The following is a 17,966-nucleotide window of genomic DNA, read 5'->3' as shown; positions in this document are numbered from 1 at the left end:
GTGATGCACGATAAATCGATGAGCTGAAGGTGTTAGTTGCGAAAACGCAGAGAAACCTCATCGTGAAAGCATTAATTTTTGATCACTATCAACGTCTGTGCAAATGCTGGAAAGGTAATACATAATTATATGGACCGGCATTTGCATGAATTTAATGTGTTGATTCTGGCCGAGGACGATTTAAAGAAATGTTGACTCGAAGCGAGCATTATTGATCGAGGTCATGGCAGCCTCAATCAGCAGTGTGTAATAGAATGATGTCTGTTGGCATGGTATGTGAACATATAGTGATGTCCATTCACAATATCATGATGTCTCTTCAGCATATAGTGATGTCCATTCACAATATCAGGATGTCTCATCAGCATATAGTGATGTCCATTCACAATATCAGGATGTCTCTTCAGCATATAGTGATGTCCATTCACAATATCAGGATGTCTCTTCAGCATATTGTGATGTCCATTCACAATATCATGATGTCTCTTCAGCATATTGTGATGTCCATTCACTATATTGTGATGACAGTTCAGCATATCGCGATGTTCATTCACCATATCGAGATACACATTCCCCATATTGTGATGCACATTTTCCATATTGTGATGTCCATTCACCATATGGTGCTGTTTGTTCACTGTATTGTGATGTCCGTTCACCCTATGTTGATGTCCATTCACCATATCCAGATGTCTTTTTACCATATTGTGACGTCCAAGCTCCATGTTGTAATGTTCATTCCTAGAGTCAGAATGTTTAATCAGGTGTCACATCAACGACCAGTAGTAACATATACCACCAACAGTTTTCATTATTAAAAGGCTGCACACGTAGTTGTGTCCCCGACCCACTGTCATGAAAACAAACCGTGACACACGCACACTTGCTACGTGAAATCCCATTCTACGTAGATGGCTTGATCAACCAAACATGGTATCCATTAATTAAACGAAGTTTATAGCATTGCATCTTCCAATAACATATTAATTCAACAATAACAATATCATGGGCTGGATCTAATGCACGGGATGGATTCTGATTTGTGGCATTCTGTAAATGTAACTGTCTGATATTTGTCTGTATTTGAGTGATTTCAATGGAGAAGGCTGTTTAATTATAGCGTTCTCTAGCCGAACACGGAGCTCTTTCTTTTTTTTTTACCCTACCACCAAGTTTAAAATGACGTTTGCTGATTGAGTGAACATGTAACAACGCGAGTGTAAATCCAGCAGCCTCGACCACAATGTCCCAAAATCAATTCAAAAGAGTACCCAATCTACAAATAAAGTACACATACACGAATAAATATTAGTAAACTACCAACTTATTGTGTATTGCACGTGTAATATAGCAACGGGAAAACACACGTCAGTTACAGCATAAAATTTTAACTGACGATTACGAAAAGTGGCAGCGACCAATATAGCCAGACACGCTAGCTACCACGGCATGTCATGGTGTGGGCAATACCTTTTATGGGAACAGAAAACAGAAATAAAATGGTATGCATGAACAGACAGTCGGTAGTGCGTGGCCGCCAACAGCACATCACCCACCCTACCGCACACGTCCCTGAGCTTATATGCAAAACGCTCACAGCATGTTAAAGGCATTAATGCAGATATAATAAGAGATATTCGGACAGCTGTATTTATAAGGTTTTTCACACACATGATAACAGGGTTTAATCTAGCTGATGAGCCAATCTCAAAATCAGGTCAGAATATTAAATATGCTGTACCCCACCGACAACAAGTGTTTGTTATATTTTTAAAAAGAGTATTAACTCAGATCAAAATTTAACTCATGATTGGTCATTAGTATTTTACATTAGATTGCATTGTTTTTTTGGTTTACGTAAAACTGTGTTTTAAAGCGCCACAGACGTCGCATCGCGTCGTCATGTTCGATGTAGGACTCATAGCGAAGTATGCAGCGCGTGTAAAATGCATTGCTTATTTACACGAAATTCGAACACACGCTGCTTGGCGACTGTAAGTGCTTTAAAATAAACAATCAATTCGAAAAGCGTTGTTTATGTCGCATGGAACGAAAATTACACCACGTGGGAATGTGGCGCTGTAACCGTGCCAACCTACATCTATGCCTTAAGGGTGAAATATATGCAACTACAGGAAAACAAAAATACACACATTACAACACTAAATACACCATTCGAACTTTTTAAACACAGCGACAAATATGTTTTGTACTTGATTGAATAATTTGTGACACACTTTTTTTGACTGATTGACGTAAACAGTGTGAAATCGTATCTTTGAAGCAGCTGCTTATCATTCAAACATTCAGCACGTGTTTTCAACAGGGATATCTCCCTTTAGCACAACCTTGCATGGGCGTGGTTTGAGAAGACACATTCTTCTGACAAATACAGAAAATGTAAGGTGTCACATGCGCATAGAGCCCAATCGTTGTCTGTATGATATGCAAATATGCCTTGTATACATTCATATATTTGTGTCACTTACATCATGATTTATGTAATGGATGTTTATATATTGACATGTATGACGACATGTCTAACATTTGTTGCCAACATCGCGCGACAGCAGCCAGCAGACGATCAATATGAAAATCCACATCGCTTTCGCTATTCTCGTTTTGGGAGCCGCCTGTGTTCAGGCCAGTGTTTATATTTCTGCATGGAACATTCAAGTGTTTGGAAAATCCAAGATGAGCGATCCCGAGGTTGTACAGGTTATTGTGGACGTAAGTTAATCATATCATTTACATGTTATAGACGTCCTGCAATGTTTACTGCGTATATTTTTTCTTCAGCGGATATAATGACGCTGGTATCTACTTCTAAACTGGTATGTGTCGGAAAACCTCTGTAAATATGGCATTAGCCAAGTTTCAACCGAGCCTATTCAACTGTCACGGAGTAAGCGTACAACAAAACCCGGTTAATAATTATATAATATATATTTACTGTACGAATCGACTTTTGAGTAGTATACGTAATTGACTGTTCACGCAGAAACGACATTCTCTAATCAACGTTGCTCATCATTCAGGTTATTGAACGATACGACATTTGTGCAGTGCAAGAGGTTCGTGACATCGATGAAATCGCAGTGTACGATCTTTTAGATGAGTTGAACGCGTAAGTAAAATACATGCAACGTCTATCGCTCTGACGACTTGTAAGTGTAGATACAACTTGACGTACCAGACCAGTGTATGTTATACATATTAACACCAGTCCTGCAACAGTTTCAATCAAACACAAGACCACCAAAATTATGCTAAATGATTTTTTTTACAACACAACTTATGAAAACAAGTTATTTGTTTGAAGAGTGGGCTGGTTTGTTTAGTGAGATGAATAGCGCCCTCTGTCGACCTGGCCCTTATATGACTTAAATGTTGACAAAGAGGCCGCTCAAAGTTTATATATCGATTTTAAATGTCAATTAAGATTATATTTGTATGCGCTTCTCTATATTCTAGATGACAAACGACTACAAACAAAGTTGTCGATTTGAACACATTGTATTCGCCAATATATGTCTTGCCGTCACCGTACAGGAGCTCTATGTCACAAGGAGGCGCGATTTATTCGGACGGTGCCAGCTGAATCATATGCGATGATTCGAACAATTACTGACTTACTAGTCGAGTATTTCGACTGTAGTCTGAAAACAAATGTAATTGGGGAAAGCACCCACTCGCCAACATATAGGTTTATTATACTTTCGTTTTATTATACATGAAAAAAAAAAATTAAAACCGTAACCAACAGTTTATGGTCCAAAATGTGAACAAAATTTGAAAGAGATAATATTATTCCTGAGTGGTCCCAACACGGGAGATAATATTATTCCTATGTGGTCCCAACAACAAGGGAGATAATATTATCCCTGAGTTGTCCAGAGAACGAACGATATAATATTACCCCATGTGGTTGCAAGAAAAGAAAAGATACTATTATCCCTGAGTGGTCCCAATAACAAAGGAGATAATAATATCCATCAATGGCCCTAAGAAAAGAAGAGATTCTATTATCCCTGAGTGGCCCAAGAAAAAAGAAATAATTATATCCTTATATTCTTCTATTCTACAGTCAAAATAATGGTGCATTCAGTCTGGAGTTAGGACCACGTGTTGGAAGGACATCATCTAAAGAACAGTATGCTTTTTATTACAGGTAGACGCACAGTGTTATTCATAAATAACAGTATATCATAAACGTATGCATACACGTCTTGTATTTTCGTAAGATCGTGATGGTATATTTGCTATCAGATAAACATAACTTCGCAGGCACGTGCTCCCTACGTCCGCATTACTCGTTTCTTGAAATGTAATTTCAACAAAATTAACGCCAACTAACCTGCTTTGGAGCTGAGCGATTGTAATCACCCTTACTTATTCTTCAGTCCAATTCGTTCTGTATTGTTCTAACTAACTTTAAGAAGTTATACATTTAAAATCTTTTCAAAATTTTATACGTTTTTAACTACTTCACTTCAAGGTTATTTATCTATAATGATGACACTAGCTTTCTGTCCGTCACTTGATTTGACATGTTTGTGTGTGTGTTTGTTTGTTCTCAAGGCATGATGTGGTCTCGGTTGTGCGCAGTTACACATATGATGACTCTAAACATGATTACTTCGAACGCGAACCCCACATGGTTGATTTCTCAACATCACATTCAGGTATTTTTTCACGCTTAAATCACGCCACATTCCCAAGTACAACTCGCAAAATTGAAATAAGCTAATCACATTAGATTCAACGACACGCCCAGAGTTAGATACCAACATTTGCATTGTCAACAGTGTTCTAATACAATGATTATTCAATCACAGATTCATTGTTAACAAAAGCAAGATTCACGAGTAAACAGTGGAGAATGCACCTTGCTTCTTTTCTTCTAACAGTTAGTACACTCAACAAGAACATACAAAAGTTACATCAGTGAAGCAAGTATAAATGCATTCAAATTCACCCGGTAAACTGACTGTACGTTATGCCATATTATTGTTCATAACATAAACAAAAATTTCAAATTTTAGAATTGTAGGCAGTCAGTCTTGCAAATTGTTGCCGACGATTTGGTTTGAAGCACATATGAAACATGAAACGTGATGTGTAAAACCATGGAGCTAAAAAAAGAATCTTTTTTTAGCTCCATGGTAAAACTAATGTTAGTAATACATGTTTTGCTTTTTGTTTGACATCAGCACTCACCCGTTTTGTATTTGGAGCCATACACGTAAAACCAGATGACGCAGTGGCGGAGATTGATTATCTGACATTGGTTAATGACGACGCAGTAGATGTATATAACAACGTGGTAAGCTGTATTTTAATATTACGAAATTTGAGATTTGTTTGTTGAATTTTAAATAACTAAAATTTAATATAATTTTAAATAATTGTATATAACCAAATGTACTTCCATCAGAACTTTGTGTCACTTTTTTTTAAACAGTACAGTTTTGAGATCACATAGGAACAAATGAAAACTTACAAATTTGGCAAAACGACCGACACCACTGAGTTCCTAGCTCGCATACTTTTCCAATCGCCTGCTGGGCGCATCTGCACAATGTAATGTAGTTTGTTATTCGTCTTTTTTATGCTACTAGAATGTTTTGATTGGTGGAGATTACAACGCTGACTGTGATTATGTTAGAGAGGACGACTGGCAATACATCAGTTACAGAACTCAATCTCGTTTCAGTTGGTTAATCGGCGATGATGCCGACACCAACTTGGCTTCTTCGTCGTGTGCATATGACAGGTAAGTAGCAGTATAGGGAAGAAATGTGTTAACTCCATATTGGATTTTGCAAAGGATTGTGGGATAGAACATAGAGGGCGTTTTTGTTGGGGGGGGGGGTCATATCATTTCCATACTTTCAATTATACCGTGACGTTGTCTATTGAAAGAATATGTACATTTATTAAACATAATTATTGTAATTTTGATAGAAAATGTGATAGCACAACTGATTTGACCAACTTAATAATAACAGGCAAATAATTTACTTATGAATATAGATATCTTGACATGGACATACCGATGAATAAATCGTTTACGTGCGAACTGAACTCAAGATACAAAATACAGTCGTTCATATTTTATGTAGATCTAATAATGTCTTGTACACGTTTTGTATACACCGCATGGGCTTCACATGGAACAGGGCGCAAGGCGACAACTGTGTTGCTTTAATAAACACTTCCCTCTCTGCTAATTTACGTATCACGTTATCCCGACAGATTAGTAACTCATGGAGCTGGCTTCACAGACGCGTTCCGACCGGGTAGTGCTAAAGTATTTTATTATGACATTGACCTCTATGGAACCCCAATGGATCCCACACTGGTACGTCACGCGCGTTTTTTGTTACTACATAAACGATACTACGCCTGCATGGTGCGCCCTCACTTGATATATCGAATGCAGTTGAACGTTGTATTTTCTTGTAATCACATGGCATAGCACAATCTCGCGAACCGTTTCGTTTAGATGGATATATCTGAATATATGTACGTTTTATATTATGTCATACCGCATTGATTTGTTCCAGGCATTGGACGTGAGTGACCACTACCCAGTGGAGATGATCATCGACTAGACGCATTGATCCAGACAGTGTAAACACGTCACTGTGAGGTGGTTTATGATATCGTATTAACAACAATACCAGCATGACTGTCTATCATTATTGTATGAGTGGACGCTCTTAATACAGTCGATTAATTTACCATAGACCCATAATAAAGTTTAAAAGTGTTAACATAAATACTGAATGTAATGAATATTATGTTCTATTTTCAACGAGAAATACTGTGGATTACTTTATTTTAGGTGTAATGTATGTTCACTGATAAGTCATAAGTTAATTGACCAATATATTCATAGCCATGATTCAGCCAATCACCTTCTATATATCTGATATAGCTAGGCTCCACGTGGTGTCAATCTTTCAATAAGGATACGTTATCTCGTTTTATGACCGGGTACGGTTAGTATCAATCAATATGTTAGTTATTCTACCACACATGAAACATTTGACCTAACGCAGAACGGAATGTGTGGGTACGAACACCTCGCCATAATCTGTACATATACAATAACATTGACTCCTTATGGGAAACTATGGCATGAGAAATAAGAAACACATTGTACCCATACTTGTTAGAATACGTCGCTTTGATGTAAAGTGTCCGAGCCTTCGTACAGCACGCGGCCACAGTGCATACAAACAATATATGTTACACACGTTGTATACGTTACGTGGGACCCATATCCAACATGACTCTGATGATTCAATAGTTTTGAAAAAGACAACTAGAGAAATCTACAAACGCACTAATTTCATCCGTAGTAAATAAAGGCCCCATGTAGTATCTTTGCTACATCTCTGTAAAAGGAACCACATTGGAAAGTGTAACAGTCTGACTATTTTAGGTACATTCATGAAGAAAATTGTTCATACTGGTACATTCAGAGTGAATAATCAGCTGGGTCAGCATTTCCAGCATTTACATATGGGATGACGCTATTTATTAACTTTTTAATTAAAAAAATGATAAACTAATTACTTGTTATTTTATAATGTTGGAAAATTGACTCTTTGGTGATTTGTGTAAAATATCTCAGCTGTTTATGTGTTTACACCGTCGTCTATGAGGAGTTCAGTACGCTAGGACGAATGTAGCAACAGGCAAATTATTCTGCTCGTTTCGATAAAGATGAGTCATCTGATCCGAAAAGACGCCATTTTTCTAAACTTGCTCGTCGTATAATCGCCTTGTGTGCTACGTTATTTCTTCGAAGGTAAATCAATTATTATTTAATAATATTTATAAACTTAACACTGTATGTCCAATAGGTATTGCTGGTTGTCCAAAAAGAATATATCTTATTGTACTTACTGTTAATTAAGGTGGGGTTGAATCTATCTTCTCTGTGGTATAACGACATCAAACGAAACACTGAGCCACACCCCGTGTAAAAACAATATGTAAATATAATCATTTAAATAATGTAGACTGAATTTATGAATATGTGGCATATTGCTCTAGTTGTAGTGACTGTACCAAAATGGTAACTATGATGGTACTATGGACTATATTCATTTAAGATAATAACACAATTTCGTTTACACAATTTCATGTTTACTGACTGAACAATAATTAAGTTTACACATGGATGTACCTAGCCTAACTTAATTTGAATTTAGTAATCAGCAAATATTATATAAACAAACGAGGCAACTAAAAGGATTGTATTTGTCACAAGAGTTCCAATTCCATTGTTTGCAGCAACACTCCAACCGCTTGCACCATAGAATGGACTATTTATGACGTATACAATACACCTGTTCACGTCATCCAATGTGCAGACGATTTGAGCATACCAAACATCTGATGTCAAGCCTGAGACTGAGTCAGAAATGACGTCATTAAAACTATTCTCTATATTCTCTAGCACTACGTTCTTCTGTAGTTCAGACACTAAGGAATCAAAGTTCTGATGCAGCTCATTGACAATTGTTATGATTCCTTGACGTCCAACCTCACTGCGTTTCCAGACAACCACTACTGTGGCATCTCCCTGCGTAAACCGCACATGCTCAAACCCGTAGACACTGGACTTGGATGTAAAATCTAGCACATCTGATGTGTTCACAGAGTGGCTGCTGTCAGAGACTCCAAAAGATGACTGAATCGAGATGCTTCTTTCTATTTCCGACACTAAAAAAAGAAACATAAAATACCTACACTCTAACATCAATACAAACAATGGTAGATAACTTTGCCGATAGAATATGTTTGAGAATTACTATTCTGTACAAATAGTGTGTACATACATTTTGGTAATATCTTTAGTTCCACTGGATAATGGTCACTGACATCATTTGTCTAAAACAGTAATAGATAAACAATTCAGAAAGTAATTTTGTAATTGGGTTAGTTATTAGATTATTTCGATTTTAACAACGTCGTTTTTCCTTGTATCATATTCAATTATGAAATTGGGAACGGTGAGGTGTGATCTTATCATTCGATTCGTAGCCATCGTAAAATAAGGAGATGATGCATACTAGTTAAAAGATGAATAAAACACATTATACAAATGTCGTTACCTGATCGTACGATAAACCATATGCTTGGTCAAAATAGAAGACGTCACTGCTTCCCGGCCACACTGACTGTAACATAGTAGCCCCTGCTACAACGATTCTAGCCACGACAAATAAATAAATAAACGTGGTACCAAATCAATACACATTTAATAATTATGTTAAGATGTACATGGAATATGGTCATTTAACAGAGCCTGGAAAATGGGGTATAGAACAACGCCAATGTACGAGAACTCTTCTGCGATATAAAGTCCGCCGGGACAAAGTGTCGAGGCGACAGGGTTTTGTCTGACTTAGAATCTACCGCCTAAACCATTTATAAATATGCATTTATACACATGCATTCAAATGTATGGGAAAGTCCCATACATTTGAAAGTAGGCAATGTGACCAACCTTTTAGAATATGTAGTCGTGAATGGACAACATACAAATTATCTCAACTTATTAATATTCGTGAGCTGGTTCTAAAGTCGATCAAGAGGCAGTGTGGGTATGCCGATGCTCGTTATCTGAGGTATGATTTTGAACCCATTTTTGGAAGTCAGTGATGTCATGTGACATATGTAAAACTCCCAGAACTTGCATATAATATAAAAGGTTTAAGACAATTCATTAAACATTTTTCACTTGATCATTGTTGTAATTATAGTATACTAAGAAGCGAGCTAGTTTCAGAACTAGAAAAAAATACTTTTTATAAAAGTTGCATGGCCAAGCAGTATCAGAGATACTATATTACTGTTGTGCGAGGAACAAACACGATCCCAACTATTTACATGTATTTATCTAAATATATGCCGTGTCATGTGACATATTGTCCTCAATTACTTATTTGGTAACGCGAATTAAATAAAAATGACAAAAAAGCGATAAAATACATATACATGGTGTAATGTATTTACACAAACAATTATAGATCGATATCTGGTCAATTTGCAATCAAGTGTAGCTAGTCAAAATTTCACATTCTGGAGTCGCACTCAGGCCCAGTGATGCAAGGGTTTCATAAAAACACGCAAATGTTATGTCTGTTTCCAATATGTTGTGAATATATACCGCTTACCTGTCATATGGGCAATTGAGGCGAGACACGGTGGTATCTGCCCGATCACTAATCAACCACGTAAAACGGTTATCTGTGCGGAGCCGGATATTATCCCAACTAGTGACGTAATCACACCCAGCATTGAAATCTCCCAAAATAATGACATCCTGTGAAAACATAGTATAAATCAACCATTGGAAGATATAATTCTGTCATTTTGCACAATATTCTTTGCGACGTCTATACGCAATAAGCTACAAATTGGCATATAATCTTGTAAAAGTCCAAATGTATAATTAACCACACTTGGTCTTTAGTTTCTACGGAGATTTGTAATCAATCACAATTGTTTTCGTATGCAGATTACGTACTGTCACATAATTTTCATATTCATATTACAAAATAAGCACTGTTTTTTTTCTTCAATTATTGAACAAGCTGGCCAACTTGGTTAAAATGATGATTTTTCCATTGTTAGTCAGATATTTTGTAACTCAGACCCTATGAGGGATTTGGTCGATATACGTACTGGGTATATATACAAAAGTAGATTTCGCTTTCAAAAACTTCCGGGAAAGTTGCTCAAACGGATTTTGCTGTGACAATCTAGTATCCCCCCCCCCACCGATTTGTAGGAAACTTAAATAAGCGTTTCTCAACTTGCTTTTTTGTTTAGTTTCATGCCGTATTCAAGATAGCTGACCCCCATATAGTAAATATCTAACGGGAGATTAATTAATTATCCCTTACGTCATTGTGTTTATTTTTGTATTATTTTGTATAGAATCTGTTCGTGTCTACTTTCTTACCTCTAAGTTCCATCTTGTAACGGTGTCATCATAAACATCCAAGAGAGTGTCGATTTCCTGTACAGCGTCGCTCGGTTTTACATGTATTGCTACCATCGCAAAATCTGTAATAACTATAAAAAATACTAAATATTAAACACCAAATATAACTAATTAGCAATTATGGTGAACACAATAAATAGTAATCGTGTTTAATTATCTAACATTGTGCATATGGAACACGTGTATGGTTATTGACATTATGCAAATAACTACCTAAAACTGAAGTTCATGTTCGATGCATGTGCAATGCGATGTATACACGTGTGTAAAATATATTTGCATACAATTCGAAAGTTCGTTGTGGTGGGCTTGGGTAGAAAGCGGCGAAATGAGTAATTTATTCTTTTCGTTCTTGAAATCATCATGATACTAAAACCAGAATCGACACTATCACTAGGGATTGAACCAGGGAACGGCATAATTACATGTGTTATATGTTAAAATTAAATACTTCGGCCTTTACCTGTTGACGCTGACGAGACTCTTACTATAAACGGTTCACGTTCAAATTTATCATCGACGTCGTCATAGTGATATGTATCGGTTATTGTTACTTTATCGGATCTGGAGTGAATTAGAAGGTATAGCAAGCCGTCTGTAGTGAACAAAGATGAATGGGACAATTGCTGAAGTTGTGAGGAAATCACGGGCCTCATGTTCGCAATACATATAGGATGTGCACACTGTGAGCTTCCGCGCCCTCGGTGCTATGTAAACTGGTCTTATACGGCGGAAAAATAAACTTGGGACGGAATAAAAGCACAAATATGAGGATAAATGATGGTGTTCGCTCCGCAGAGAATAGCAAAAATAGCACAAACTTAGTAAGTGGTAAGAACGGGATGTCTTTCTTGGTAGTGAAGGTTGGGCTAATAAAATTATTAGAAATTTAAGATTAACAAATATGATATCGTATTGTCCTGTAAATGGGAAAAGTGCCTGCTCTGTTCTTGAATCTCTTAGAATTACCCCGAAATAGTTGCCCACTATTAGCCAGGTCATAACCGAGCAACTTCTCAGGAATATAGCAATGCAGTTGATAGGTCTGTAACACCAGCTCTCTATAAAATAATTCGTTGTATTACCTGTAAAGGAATGCGTATTGCTCTTTTGAACTTGACCGCCCTAGTCTGTTGCTTGTGGCTATCAAATATTCACTATCTGACACACTGTTGACTTCAGATAACAAATCCAAGATGGCGGTCCCGGCAATGTCACGTATTTCTTGTATCAAAATGATGTCATAACGGTGAACAATCTATGAGGTAGTAGTTGAATGAACGATTATTATAAATGCAGACAAAGAAATAATGATCGTTACAAATCTATTTTACATGCTTTGTTTGTCAGTCATAGCTGAAAAGAAAAAAGTGTAACACCCGAATCTATATCCCATATGTCGACATGATACACTATTGTTATTGTATGGCTTACGATTGGCCTGTGCGTGTTTTTCTGAGTTATGTTGCCAAGCAAATGACATTACAGTAAGCACATTTTTGCTTTGTTCAATCAAAAAACGTCTTAAAATAATTATAATATTGAATTATAATATAGTCAATTGAGTAAGATCAATATAATGTTATATAGTGACCCCTTGTGACGGTAGTATACACTTTTCAGAACCTCAGAACCATAGAGGGCCGCTTTTCAAAGCCACGGAACCACGTGCGCCCTCTATCATCGGAGGTTGTTAAATGTGTTACATTTGTTTCCAGATAAATGAGCTGATTTTACGTGTGCATGTTCAGCACGATGTAAATAAGTAACAATATATTTGTTTTCAGTACAATAAGACTATAAGTAGAATATTATTCAATTTCTCTGTATGCCTTTATTCAAATTGTACGAATTAAAATTAGTCTATATGAACGATGGGTTAGTACAGTTATATATATATATATACCAAGAAAAGTGGGAACATTCTATCTAGACTTAAATACTTTGGTAAAGACTTTCCGTTTTGAACATGTGAGATTCTTTCGTTTTTCATTGGGAAAATACAGTAGTTTTACAAAGTAAACATGAGTTGGTGAGTACGCTACATATTTTGTTATGGATATACTTAATATATTTCTGAATTCTCACTTGTCAAAATCAGCTGTTCCTGGGTTGTTTTCCAAAACAAACGAATTTCACAATGTCGAAACGGGACATCTTTATCGTAGTGTTACTTAGTATTATTCAAACTCAAAAATCAAACAAATTATGAGGTAATTTAAATAAACAATAACTTAACTCAAGTTGTTTTTGAATATGGATTATGACCATATTTCAGCAGAGAAATTAATTTTAGAAATTCAATGGACTAGGTCATGGGTAATATTAAAACTATCCTAGGTATCACGCATATTCCATGGATTTTGAGAGATGAGCTCGAACACAAACTCGAATATAACCTTTATAGTATTGCCTTCTCTGCGGATGATGAAGTTTGTCCCAACCAAGTTGTTATAAAGTAAATTCTAATTCATATAATTTGTTGCCAATCTATTCGTGAGTTGGAGACAGTGAATTGGCATTGAGTTCAATGCGTTCGGCCGTCTCCACATATCCTAATCTGTGCTGGGGATACACTCTTTAGTAAATCAGTCAACACAGCCGAGGAGAGTGATTTTGAGATTAAAGCACTAGGAATTGAGTTGTAATATGTAAAGAAATATAAAGTAATACTTATAAGCAGAAATATTTCGCAATTAAACATACATATACTGCGCATAATGTAGTCATTGAATGTCCCATACTAATTTTTTTAAGAACACAAACATTTTATGAATAGCTATTGAACACATTATTGTTTTAGTTAAAGAACACGAGAACAGACACCAACAACCAGCGAATAATCCACTTCCCCACCAATGATAACCAGCTTTGTGTTTTTTCGCAATAGGCGTTTTTGTTTTTGGAGGCAGGTTTCCTATGTAAAAAAATTGTTTTGTTGTTGGTATATGAACAGAAGCATGCCTTTGTTTCAACAAAGGATTTCCAGTGTCAGGTATTGCCGAGACAAACACGGTACGCCATCTGTTCTAACATAGACGCCTATATTCGCTTTCAGTTGATATACATGTATTTTTTGTAGCATTTTTAGTTTTCGAGGATGTCGAGAATTTTAATTTTTTTTCAATCTTGTTCCCAATGTTGCGACATTAAAAGTGTCACAGCTACATGGCGTTATTATATGTTCTCATATTTATATGTTTTTAGTTATATAGTTTTGTTGTTTAAAGTTTATAATTCTACGTTTTATGTACTGTTATTTATTTTTAAAGCTCAGCGTGTGGCGTACACGGACCTTTTAAAGGTCACAGCATAATCTAGTTAATATTTAATTTGATTGTATGCCTTACTTGGAAACTTTAACTTTAAAATTTATTATCAAATCTAACATTTTGAATGTATTTGTTGACTAATTATCTTACGCAGTATTCAGGCAGGTAAAATATTACATAAAAATAGTTTACGTATTTACAAACGAAATAGTAGGTTATACACTGTAATCAGATTGTTCAAAATGATCAGCAATTCTCAAGTTGTTGCTTAAATTGTTGTATATCGTTCTGTAAATGAGTGCAAGGCGTAGTTTCAAACAAAGTATCATAAGGCCAAGCAAATTTTGCTTCCCGCGTCGCGTGCGTCAGTTTATAACTTGCAATTTTGCATACCGACAAAATTCTTCTCAAATGACAGACAAGCTATACAGCTATGTGCTGCCCCGAGGTATCCAATTGACACCAGTTGCGTTTTTTCTGTATTGAAATCAGACTGACATTATGATCTAGAAGTGGGTGGGATCAAACATAATTGGACAATGCATCCCTACTCATTGTGCTTGAAAAAATTCCCGGAGCACCCATTTCAATTTATTAATTGTAATCGGAAGATTATTTTATAAATGTTAAACGTAGAAAATGTATGTCGCGATTGTATATAATAATCCTAATTATGGACCCGACAAGTGCATTAACCCCGCCGGTTTCAGTACTATGTTCGGATACTTCGTTAAAGCGCGGTGGTCGTCGCGCAGCGCGTGTTCGAATTTCATGTAAATAAACAATGTATTTTACACGCGTTGTATACGTCGCTATGAGTCCCATATCGAACAGGACGCGGCGCGACGACCACCACCCTTTAACTAACTGTATCATAACTGTTACAAGATGCAGTGTCTTTTCATTCACTTTTCACTTTTATTCTCGTGTCACAAATAGACTCCTATACAGCAGTAATTAACGCTTGGGACATATAGCAGTTGGAAAATACTAATTGTGCATCAACAGAGTCTTTACAAACGTAATCTACGACAAATTCTTGAAATCTATTTCACTATTACTATCGAACGCCATCGCCACTGCTTGTGGAGTCATTGTATTGGAGACATGTTGCTGAAAAGAATGTTTTAAATCCATTATATTGACTTCAATGAAAATTAATTTCAAATCGAAATTTCGCAATAAAAACTATTGCTAACTACTTTTCTAGGAAAGGGACCGCATTTCGGATATATATATATATATATAAATATTTTTTACAGGAAAACAGCTAGTATACCTGTGTCAAAACATCGACAACATCACTGTCCGACATCTTGGATTGTCCAAACATCTCTACATTGAAAGCAGCAATATACAAATCGTCTATTTCGCCACAGACCAGATTCGGTGCAAAGCAGCAGGATATTAATATAAGTAGATACGTACTATACTTCATAACTGCTTGCTTCGGATACACACGATGATGACAGCAATCCAATTTACTGAAACGGAAGCATGTAACAATGAACAGTTGAAAACACTACGATAATTCTTTCGTTTTTTGGGGAAAAACAGAAAAAAATGCAGAAATATATTCAGAATAATTCATAACGAAATAATTTCCATGAATACCGATTACACAAAAATATTACAGATAAGGGATAATTTGCTATATTCTCTATATTTTTGTCTTTTAGTGAAATATGACTGAAAGAAGCTGAATGAAATTACAAACTATGTGGTGTGTTCAACAACACATGTATGAACAACAAATTTAAAAAATATGATTTTACTTGGTACAAATAGATTTTTTATGCATAAAAACGAAAGAATTTCACAATGTCTTTATCTCAATGTTTGAATAAAGTATGCGTTCTTAATTTAATGTATTTGTGACAAATGCATGAACTGACCATGGTTCAAACCAAAATAACAGGGACGTTAAGATTCACTGCCAGCAATAAAAAAGTCTTCCAAAACATGATTCTGACAGAAATAGCAACAATTAATTTTTATACACGGCAGTGATATTATAAAAACTGTTAAAAAAATATACGTCTGCCGCGTACTTGTGTACACATACCCATTTTATGAATGTTTCTGCCAAAATACATCATGGGCACTTCACTTTGCTTATAAAAAAATCAGAGGAGACTACAATCATATGATATTCGGTGTCAGAACTGTCGCTTGAAACACGTTTCTTAAAACAAGGACATTACAATCGGTTCATCTTACACTGTAGCCTAGCTCGGCGATTGTACGAGCTAGATACTTAAAGGGTGGTAATAGTCGCAAAATGAACAGAAAAGTTTATCAAATATATTGGCTATTCTCGTTGTGAGATATCGTTGGGTGCTGATATCAATTTTGTATATTCACTATGAATTTAATGGATGGAAACGTCACAGTTCACAACGCATATATCCTTATTACATATATTAATCTAAACATTATTGGAATAATTATTTTAATATTCAATTTCAATGTCACTAATACTTCCATCTGACAGCATGGTAACATTGCAAAGTTTGATATACCAATAAGAACAAAAGGGTTAAAGGGAGGTAGTCGTCGCGCTGTGCATGTGCGACATTTGAGTTGATAAACATTGAGTTTCCCACGATCCGATGCGCTCTTCTAATTGAAATCGCAACTATGGGGTTTGACCTGGGCGCTACTTGCGCTAATTACGGTCGGCGACTCCTTCGGTACATTCCAATCACCTGAAAATACCTAAGTAATGCTTGATAACGTCTCAGTTTGTACTCATTGATCTGCACAACAGCCAAAGTCGCCATCTTTGTGTATATGCGTGGCTCTTTAATGCTATGGCGTAACTTGTATAAAGTTAGACCCAGTGCTGTACGAACGAAGCCCTGTGTTAATTCTCTGTGAGGCCACAGTCAATAAAAAATGGGTGCCAACTAATAAAGAAAGGTGTGTGAATCTGACGACACCGTGCCATTGTTAGCTATTATAATGAGAATATAATGACCAAGCCAATTATTTTCCACCAGCAACTGCACAGAGTTCATTTTCATTGCCAGCGTCTATATTTAGATGATGTGTTTGTCTCTAAACTGCCATGATGACTGTCTAGTTCACAAAGTTCACACATGTGATGGTAAACGATGTTGACAAGTCTTTTAATACGAGCGACAAATTACTATCGGTTGCGTACGCATCGCCAGGTACATTTTACAATGACGTCAAAGGGGGTATATAAATAGCTTTCCGTGTCAAGTATCTTCATTCACGCTTGCAATTTCAGTGAACACTCATTGTGACTTCTGAAACGACTTCAGTGGCAGTAGCACGGAGGGAGGGCCCTGGGGCGGTCGCCCCCTCCGAGTCGAAAAAATCAAAATTTGCCCCTCAAAATGCAGAACATAGCGTTTCAGAGGGTCCAGATTTCAAAAATGATCGGCGCGAGGTTGGTGAGAAGACCCCCCACCCCACAATACAAAATGTCATGACGCCGCCTTCTTAGTGACTAATGTCGATACTACTCGAGCGAACACTTCTCAACTTAGTCAAATTGCGTCCCGGAAGATACGTACCCTTTACGCATCAGACTTCCAACGCTGCAATACACCGGCGTCCTCGGGCATCAGATGTGCGTTTATCACGACACCTATTTAATGTCGGTGTCTATTTTTCCGCTTTAGATAGTGACC

The 17,966-nt window shown here is 36.5% G+C and overlaps 2 protein-coding genes across 2 annotated transcripts; one reads left to right on the top strand and one right to left on the bottom strand.

The window, feature by feature from the left end:
- Positions 1-2,550: 2,550 nt before the first annotated feature.
- Positions 2,551-6,785, top strand: LOC100368741 (deoxyribonuclease-1-like). Its single transcript, XM_002737069.3, has 8 exons — positions 2,551-2,730; positions 3,039-3,127; positions 4,088-4,171; positions 4,582-4,685; positions 5,214-5,326; positions 5,622-5,776; positions 6,259-6,364; positions 6,570-6,785. The coding sequence occupies exons 1-8, from the start codon at positions 2,590-2,592 to the stop codon at positions 6,615-6,617; spliced, it is 840 nt and encodes a 279-aa protein (XP_002737115.1). The 5' UTR covers positions 2,551-2,589; the 3' UTR covers positions 6,618-6,785.
- A 1,356-nt stretch (positions 6,786-8,141) lies between these two features.
- Positions 8,142-17,966, bottom strand: LOC100368587 (deoxyribonuclease-1-like). The gene is made up of 9 exons (XM_078011192.1): positions 17,850-17,966; positions 15,584-15,788; positions 12,118-12,290; positions 11,496-11,596; positions 10,991-11,103; positions 10,200-10,348; positions 9,135-9,231; positions 8,859-8,910; positions 8,142-8,742 (listed from the first exon to the last, which is right to left on the bottom strand). Exons 1-9 carry the CDS (start codon positions 17,858-17,860, stop codon positions 8,225-8,227), a joined length of 1,419 nt encoding a protein of 472 aa, XP_077867318.1. The 5' UTR covers positions 17,861-17,966; the 3' UTR covers positions 8,142-8,224.

Source organism: Saccoglossus kowalevskii, chromosome 21, assembly GCF_978046115.1.
Source record: "Saccoglossus kowalevskii chromosome 21, keSacKowa6.1, whole genome shotgun sequence".
Lineage (NCBI taxonomy): Eukaryota > Metazoa > Hemichordata > Enteropneusta > Harrimaniidae > Saccoglossus > Saccoglossus kowalevskii.
This window is presented reverse-complemented; position numbering and strand designations above follow the sequence as displayed.